Source organism: Lagopus leucura, unplaced genomic scaffold (genome assembly GCF_019238085.1).
Source record: "Lagopus leucura isolate 7727_CA_CO unplaced genomic scaffold, USGS_WTPT01 Super-Scaffold_100066, whole genome shotgun sequence".
Taxonomy (NCBI): domain Eukaryota; kingdom Metazoa; phylum Chordata; class Aves; order Galliformes; family Phasianidae; genus Lagopus; species Lagopus leucura.
This window is the reverse complement of record NW_024962310.1, coordinates 555,896-564,142: the sequence shown is the minus strand read 5'-3', so window position 1 is coordinate 564,142 and position 8,247 is coordinate 555,896. Positions and strand designations below refer to the sequence as shown.

General features: G+C 44.9%; 2 protein-coding genes across 2 annotated transcripts in view; both read right to left on the bottom strand.

Moving 5' to 3' along the window:
• Positions 1–540: 540 nt before the first annotated feature.
• On the bottom strand, positions 541–3,064 carry CFAP97D1 (CFAP97 domain containing 1). The gene is made up of 6 exons (XM_042886923.1): positions 2,634–3,064; positions 2,190–2,265; positions 1,720–1,838; positions 1,482–1,605; positions 1,174–1,233; positions 541–662 (listed from the first exon to the last, which is right to left on the bottom strand). Exons 1-5 carry the CDS (start codon positions 2,720–2,722, stop codon positions 1,213–1,215), a joined length of 429 nt encoding a protein of 142 aa, XP_042742857.1. The 5' UTR covers positions 2,723–3,064; the 3' UTR covers positions 541–662; positions 1,174–1,212.
• Positions 3,065–3,082: 18 nt separating this feature from the next.
• LOC122188536 (ras-related protein Rab-18-B-like) overlaps positions 3,083–8,247 on the bottom strand; it is a 5,724-nt gene continuing 559 nt past the window's right edge. Inside the window, exons 2-6 of the mRNA XM_042886922.1 lie at positions 7,663–7,778; positions 6,567–6,639; positions 5,885–6,003; positions 4,850–4,916; positions 3,083–4,597 (exon numbers count right to left, since the gene is read on the bottom strand). Coding sequence (XP_042742856.1) covers positions 4,425–4,597; positions 4,850–4,916; positions 5,885–6,003; positions 6,567–6,639; positions 7,663–7,778 — 548 coding nt within the window. The 3' untranslated portion in view covers positions 3,083–4,424. The remainder of the gene's footprint in view (positions 4,598–4,849; positions 4,917–5,884; positions 6,004–6,566; positions 6,640–7,662; positions 7,779–8,247) is intronic.

Here is an 8,247-nt window from a genome sequence, read left to right as displayed (position 1 = left end):
GCACTTCCTGCAGTCTGCTAGAACTGCTCTGGCTTGTCAGAAAACACGCTGCCAGACTGGAAGCCTCCCAGCAGCTGTACAAGGATTCCCTCATGTGGTTGTGGCCCATCAGCTCTGCCAATAAGCTGCTGCAGCTTTGGCCCAGCACAGCCACCAAAGGGAGGCGAGTAGGAAGAGACAGGAAAAAAAAAATGAGTGCAGTAGTTTAACAGCATCTCAAGCTAAGGAGATTTATTAAAATATCAATCAATATCATACCAGATCGATCTCACCACAGGATATATATTGCAGTTTTCAGGGTAAAATATACAACTCCCATTAAATATGACCTAAAATATTCAGTGTCAGTTAAATAATCTTTTTTTTTTTTTTTTGAGTTATGTGCAGATATTCCACATTGATGTACACTCCCACAGATCATAACTTAGATACTATCAGAAACATTTGTTTCGCTTTTCTGATTGAGGACTTATTTAGGTTCGAAGTAAATGATGGGGAGAGAATATATACATGTACATAGTAAAGAAAAACAGTCAGTGCTTCTGTGTATTCTCCTCTTTATTCTGACAGTCTCAGGAAGAGGCACACGTAACAGATGTCTGTTTCCAGGACAAGATTCCAATTCAGACAACACCGAGTCAAGGCCAGGCCTGGTTTGTGCTCTGCAGTGAGGAGGGGCAAAAAGAAGAGATTATAAAGAAAGCCAGCATGCAAACTTCCTTGAGTTTGAAGTCCTGCTTTGTAAGCGGTACCAGCAACCCCAAGTCAAAATATTTCAACAAACTGAACCTCTTTCTCCCTTCTCCCTCTCTCTCCCTCCCTTGCCCATGCTTGAAATTAACGTAGCCTTTCCTATTTGTAGTGTGCAAGGAAGAGCTGTGCTTAACAGCCACGGTACCTGAGGTTGTCAGGCAGCTCCCTGTCCTTACACTGACTGCATCTGAACTGCTTTCCTTTCTAAAATGAGTTGAGCAGAGCACAGCCAGGGAACGCTCAGGCACACAGCTTATTCAAAACCAGGTGAGTTTATCTCCAGCCACATTTGTTGTTAGGATTAAGATGGCAATTTACTATAGAACATACACATTTCACATGTGCACAGATTAGAATCCTGCTACGTCCACCCCAGCTTCTTTGTTTTTAGGAAATGGCACCTGATGTATAAAAACATACCTCAGTCTCTTGGGAGGAGATGCAGCATTGGTTGGCAGTCTATTTAAACTGTCTCGTGTTCTGCCAAGGAAAAAAGATTGATGGGTTTTATCACCAAGTCTAATTATGCATTGTTAAACAAACACAACACCTAAGGAAGTACGCTTCATCCTTTTTTCCTGCCCTTACCCATCTGCTTCATCTCCTGTCTATTACTCACTTACTCAATCCAGGACTCAGTTGTGGTGGCTTTAGGTACATCCATACCTGAGAACTTTAAGATACCTTAACCCCAGTTGTCAGAGGTATACAAAAATTCAGCTACGTGCCTGCCATTCCATTTCAAACTTCTTTTGATCGTAGGTAGGCTTACTGTTAGCAAGCCTTTTCAGGAGTCCGTGATTTTCCACCGTGACAGTCATTATTTTCCTGTTCTGTTTATCGCTTGTTGACCTGGGAGCAGAAATGAACACCTTTGTCAAAACGAACAGGAAGGAGAGGACATGTGGAAAAAGCACCCTTCCTTCCCCCCCATACACCTGGAAGGAAGGGTAGAACAGCAGCTACCTTCTGTAAAAGCATTTATTCCAACAATCCACCCTTGCCGGCCCTCGTTGGATGGCAGCAAGGTTCTCAAGGAGCTTCTTATTGTCTCTTTCAATCTGACTGATTCGCTTTTGATCCTCCTGTGCAAGAGAAAGTTTGCAGTGCTGTTCTCATGAGACTCTTTCCTGGGCTGGCTCTCACTGTTACGTTGCCCATTTATGTTTAAAAACAAACACCTCAATTCTCAACCATATCCCCAAAGCACCAGGCTCTGGAGCTGTGCTTTGTCACTGCTTCCTTGCTTTCCTATCCCACCTCCATGATGTATTATATACATAAACAAACTTGACACGAAAGCAGTAACGCATTCTGTTTTCTTTTTCTTGCCCTTACCCCTCCTCACATGAATTCTGTCACCCTGCTCCCTGTGTTCCAACAGATTCCCTGCTACCTGAAGCACTGTTATCACACAGATGTGGGGTTACAAATACCTGAATCTTCCTCAGGTTAACATGCTGCCAGCTCTGTGCATGCGGAGCCGTTTTATCCACCCAAGGTCTTGCTTGAAAGACACAGGAAAAAAAAAACAAAGCAAAAAGAAAAAAACAAAACACCTGAAGTGAAAACAAGTTTTGTGATATTACCGAGCCCCAAATCCCTCCATGCAGCCTTTCTCTGGTCAGCAACACGAGTCAGACAGCCCACAGCACCCAGTTTTGTCTTCATCCCAGCTCTTAGACTACACTGACGTAATTTCACCCACGTTCACCAGCAAAGAACTCATCTTTCTTCTCTCCAGTCTTGTCCTCAACCCCAGGAAACATAGGAAAGCGACCCACCTTAGTGGCCTGTTGCCAGAACACCACCACAACCAGCAGAGGCCATTTTACACCCCACAGAGCAGCAGTCATTTTATCTCCCCCTGTTCCCATACGTCCCTCCCACCTGTTCCTGTGACTTTGTTCAAGTTGCCACAGACTCCCATCTTCCAGATTTGATTTTCCAGTCTCTTTGGGGTGGTCATGCTCTTGCTTGCAGCAGTACTTGGAGATTCCAGCCCTTGAATTATGACACACACTGCTCATAGATGGGTAGGATTCCATCCCTTGGTGAGCAGCTTGCAGCATGCACACCCAGCTGCTGTAGGGCAACCAGCTGAAACTTCTGCTCTTGGAAGTGGATACAATGAATGTTATTTCGCAGGGGTGTTTTAAAGACTGAAACAAGGAGGTAGGTATGAAGGAGCATCCCTTCAGCTGGCTTTATCAATGGAAACATCTGCTCAAAGCCATCAAACACCACTATAGCATCTGTCATCACCTTCCTCAGACTGACTGCAATAGAGGTGATATGTGACCCATTGCAAGACAAAGAAAAACAGATGTAAAAACCCAATAAAGGCATTTTATTCTCTTGTGACAGTTTCTCATGCGTTCTTTTCACAGATGAAAACAGCTCCAGAGCATTTATAGAGAACAAGCTGCAATAGTTGCAAAGGAAAGCTGAAGTTTGTGCACCTTGCCTTCAGCTGCTGTACAGCAGCATTAATGTTAGATCCCTGGTGTCACTCAGGAAAGCCCTCCTAATAATTTAACTTGATAGCAATGGATTAAAATGTGCACCCTAAGCAAGGCAGCATTTCTGTTCCAATTTGACAACATCCTGTAATGACAGAACATCTTTGGATTTGTCATTTATCTCCTAACGCTCCAGCTTCCATTTTAAACACTTAACATCCCCAAGTTTTTACTTAGTACTGTTACCGTGTTACCTAACAAAGCCTTCCTAACAGTATTGCTACCAAACCCAGAACCAAAGCATCCTACAAGACTCAAAGCTTGTTTTCAAGGAAAGGCAGTGAGTTTTGGAGCAGAGAGAAGGTAAAAAGCAGCAGCTATCTTGTAGAACTTCATCATGAGATCGGCAATGGACACACTCTTGTTACTGCACAACCTTCCATCACCAGCACATTCTATACTGAACCCACCTCTCACCCTGCAATTGCTGAATCAGAGTAGAAACCCAGGTTTGCAGATTATTCTGTCAACTGCAGAAGTACCCATGCTGTCAGCTGGCCCAAAATGATGACTCCAAAGCACCTCTGATCCTCAGCACCACGCAGTGAAGAGCAGCAAGGGATAACCTACAGTGTACAGCACAGGAAGCATTTGCTTCCTGCAGAATGTTACTGAATATGACTGTTCACTACAAACCTCACATTTAGCAGTGACTCAGCTTGTTGTCTGCAGACCCACAGTGATTCTGAGTGCTTAAAACCATCTGAAATAGAGTGGAAATGTCACTGCTTAGGGTGACTCCTGAGCAGGGAGTGCATTAAAGAGAAGCTGGCAGCCTGAAAGACTCCTGTGCCACTTTGGGGAGGAGAAGCTTTACAGCAACATTCCAAAATGGAAAACTCTTATGCCAAGGCAGGAATTCTAGAAAAAGTAAATGTCAAATGCCAAAAGCATACTGTAAGAGTATGATTTACTAGTAACAAATCTGAGTTATCAGAAAAAGCATTAAATTGATACCTGCAGATATCAGATGTGCATAACAGAAAGAAACTGTACTTTGTTAGTGAATAAAAGAGTGTTTTGTTAATCAGTTTGGTATCAAATCTACACAACTGTAGCAGGTCAAACAAGGCACAGAGCAGCTCCTGAAAGCCCTCAGTGTATTCTTCTGAACTGCACTCCGTTTGGACAGAACAGCCACCTGCAGACCTAAGAAAGTGGACAGTATGCAGTGCACACGCTTTTCTCCTGCTGTGACGATTCCTTTAGCTGGACTCTCTTCTTCTCTGTGCTTTTATCCAAAAGATTTGGCGTCTGCAGGATCTTTATCACTAGTTCCTCAAAGGCATGCTGCACTCCATCCTCTGTTTTGGCACTGGTCTCTGTGGGCAGGAAGAAAAAAGGGGGAAAAAGAAAAACAAAACCAATAAAAATCAAAGACTTCATCTTATTTGCAAGCCTCCAGCCTCTCAGACTGTGAGTTTTAAAGATGACCTTAAAAAAATTCATGAGGATATAGAACTCGTGCCTACACAGCGCATGAAGGAATCTCACTGTCAGAAAAAAGCACTGTCAGTTACAGAACAGCACACAAACAATCCATGAACATAAGCACTTCTGGCATGGTTCCATACCTATGAACAGCAATGAGCGTTTCTTAGCAAACTGGAGTCCCTCTCTTCTCTCTACTTCCCGATCAGGCTGCAGAGATGAATGAAGAAATGACTCAATATATTTGCAAGCTTAAGGAACTCCCTGGAAAAGCAGCACTGTAGAATTGAAGTTTTTTGCTGGAAAGAAAGAAAAAGTCTATAAAATCACGTCGCAGCCATCAACTGAATATCCCTCCCTCTACAGTCAGCTCAAAAGCATTAAGTAGTATTGGTGTCAGGCAGAGCCAACGGAGGGTCAAACTGAAGAGCAGCAACACCGAATCAGCAGGAAATTAAGATGTTGTTATCTTCTGAATCAAGGGGGAGCAAAGGAAACGCCAGAAAGGAAGTTACAATAGTCAAACAGCTGAAGAAACATACCAAAGATGTCTGAAATTTGTCAGACTGGGTAAGTGGAAAAGGAGGATTTCCCCAAAATCCCAAGACAAGTACAAAGTGCTCCATGCAGATACACAGGCAGCTAAGAATTCCAGCTACCTACTTCAGGACAGCCACACTGGAAACCTCCTGAAGTAAAGCAAGAGTGAAACACATCTCGCTAAGCAATGTGCATCTAGGATGTGTCAAAAATGCCCAGAGATGTCCAGAGGTGTGTGCACCTCACCCACACAGATGTATGATTAACAGCCAGCTGAAGGTAAGAGCAGAATCCTCCTGCCCAAAGCACGGTCAGCTCAAAGAGGCAGAGGAGCTGTTCTGTTGCACTGCTCTTAAATTAAAAGGTATTTCACAGTTCCCAGCCAGAAACTTCCACTGTTTTCCAGTAATTGAAATCTCTCTCATTAACTGCATCTCTCCAGGAGCACATCCACAAAATTCCAATACGAGCTGCTTCTCAAATGAGGCAGCAAAAAGGAGCCTCCCCAGCCCAAGTTCCAGAGCCCATCACCTCCTCACACAAGAAACGTGATCGTTTCAGAGCTTATCTCACATTTATTCTGTCTCATGATTGAGTCGCCTGCAGAAGAGTGTAAGACGATGCATTTCTGAACTGACCTTATCAGTTTTATTGCCAACTAACATCTTCACAGCGTCGCTTTTGGTGGTGTATATCTCCAGCTCGTTCAGCCAGCTCTCTAAGCCTGTGAAAGTGTCTTTCCTTGTAACATCATACACTGGTAAAGGAAGAAAAGGAGCTTAGCAGTTGCAAAGTCTGGATCAGCGCTTACTTCATCACAGCACTGAGGCCAGAAAAATAATATTCTGCACCTGCAGCCCTCACAAGCCCTGAGAACGACTCCCTTCTTTTCCTAATTGGTGTTCACACTGAAAAAGACTAAGCAGGTATTCCTTGTGCTGCAAATCTCGTGTTCTATAGCAAACCACATCAGTCATCAGTAACAAATAAATACAGATAAACAGTAAAGCCGCTAAGGGAAACAAAAGGCAAAACCCAATGTTCCCTTCTAACCAGAAATTCACCAGAACATTTACTACAAAGCTGACGATTCACCCGACGGTTTGCAGGGTGACTTGGCTGAAACACAAAACGTTTGGAAGCAGCAGAATTTCCCAGCAGCAGTTTTGCAAACTCAGAGTTTGAGCAAAGGATTCAAAGCGCTGCGAAACAAAACCCAGCGGTTCCCCTGATTCTCTCAGTCCCTTTTTGCAGTGACAGCTACTGTTATTGTAAGACCACGCTTCCTGCAGTCACGTTTCCCTCCCATACTCCTCCTACCTAAAACAATCCCTTGAGTTCCTCGGTAATAACTGGGATTCAGTGACCTAAAGCGCTCTTGGCCCGCTGTGTCCTTGGGGGAAAAAAAAAGAAAACACACACAAACAAGAAAACAAGAAGAATGAGCAGTTTTATTCAATTATTGCTAAGTTGTGTCACACTCTCTCTAGAGTCTTCCAAATACTCCACTCTACGCAAAACAAACAATAAGAAGGCAAAAAAGTGACAGCGTTTATTATTGTTACCAAAGAAGTGTTTAGATTTACGTGCAGATTGTCATAGACAGACCAACAGCTATGTTATCATTTATTTCTACTTTATTAGAACTGGCAGTGTATTCACTTAGTACAGGTTATGCTTACTAAGGAGGTTATAATGAACCCATAGATACTAAAGTCAAAGCCTCTCCTTCACTTTGATGCTTGGTACACGCATCAAAGCTTTTATTTAACATTCTCCAAGCACCAGTTTTCCCTTCCAGCTCATCAGCAGCCTCTCCAGATGGCTGTCACCGCTGTAAAGCTCCTTTTCCAGCTACACAACCTGTGTATGTTTCCATTCCACAGCAAGCAGGCCCACCCCTGCATGGTTATGAGGTTTCCTATGAGTCCCAGCAAGGCTCTGCTCAGAACACAGCCAGCGCACACAGCTGGGGCAGTTGCAACCTCAACAGTCCCACTCTACTTTCCATACACAAAGCCATAAAGAAAAACCAAGAAATAACACGAGTTCTGATGCCAATATTCCCTGTGTTACCACCAGCCCTAGGCATGTTTCTTTCCAGTAGTCCCAATAGCTTAATCCAGAATAGAGCGTTCTTTCTCAAATACTTATGCCCCAACACCTGAAAAACCCTTCATGGGCCTACAGTCCATCTAGGAGAAAACACTCAGTGCTTTAATAACATTACAGGTAAACCTGAACACACTCTGCACTCTGATTTCCCAGTTTTCACACGCTGGAAACACAGCACCAGAAGTTTGAAGCAACCAAAATAAAGCATCCGCTGTGCATCCGGTACAGCACACAGACTGTTTGCTGCACAGCCCCTACAGGAGATCTCTACGTTCCCACATCTGCCCCAAACCAAACCTACCCATATTGCAAGCTGCACCGTGTGGCCATCTACCACCATCTTCTTCACTTTAAAATCAACACCTAAGATGCAAAATAAGAGGGGAAAGGCTGTGGGAACAATGCGGAGGAACAGCGGTGCCTGCAGCTCCCCACAGCCCCATCCCTCACAGCACTCCCTGTGCCCCCACTGACCCCATCCCTTCACAGCACCCTGTCCTCCCCTCACACCCAACATCCCCTCACACCCTCCATCTCCTCCCCTCGCAGCCTCTACCCTCTCACAGTGCTTTCTGTTCCCCTACAGGAGCCTCCATCTCCTCACAGCCCCCATCCCCATCTCCTCACACCCCCAAACCCAATGTCCTTTCACAGCCTCCATGCTGACACACCACCCCTCATCCCCTCACAGCCAATGCCTCTTCACAGCATTCCCCATCCCCTCACAGCTGTCCCTGTCCCCCCACAGCCTCCCTCCCCTCACAGCCTCCATCCTCTCACAGTACCCCCTATCCCCATCCCCTCACAGCCAATGCCCCTTCACAGTACCCCCTCACAGCCCCTCCCAACCTCTCACAGCCCCCATTCAATCGCAGACCCCCCCCAT

Coding starts and splice junctions, on each gene's coding strand:
- CFAP97D1 (XM_042886923.1), bottom strand. CDS start 2,722: ATGACCACCCCAAAGAGACTGGAAAATCAAATCTGGAAGATGGGAGTC. Junction 1,606..1,719: donor AATAAATGCTTTTACAGAAG/GTAGCTGCTGTT, acceptor TTCTGCTCCCAG/GTCAACAAGCGATAAACAGA. Junction 1,234..1,481: donor AGTTTGAAATGGAATGGCAG/GCACGTAGCTGA, acceptor TTTCCTTGGCAG/AACACGAGACAGTTTAAATA.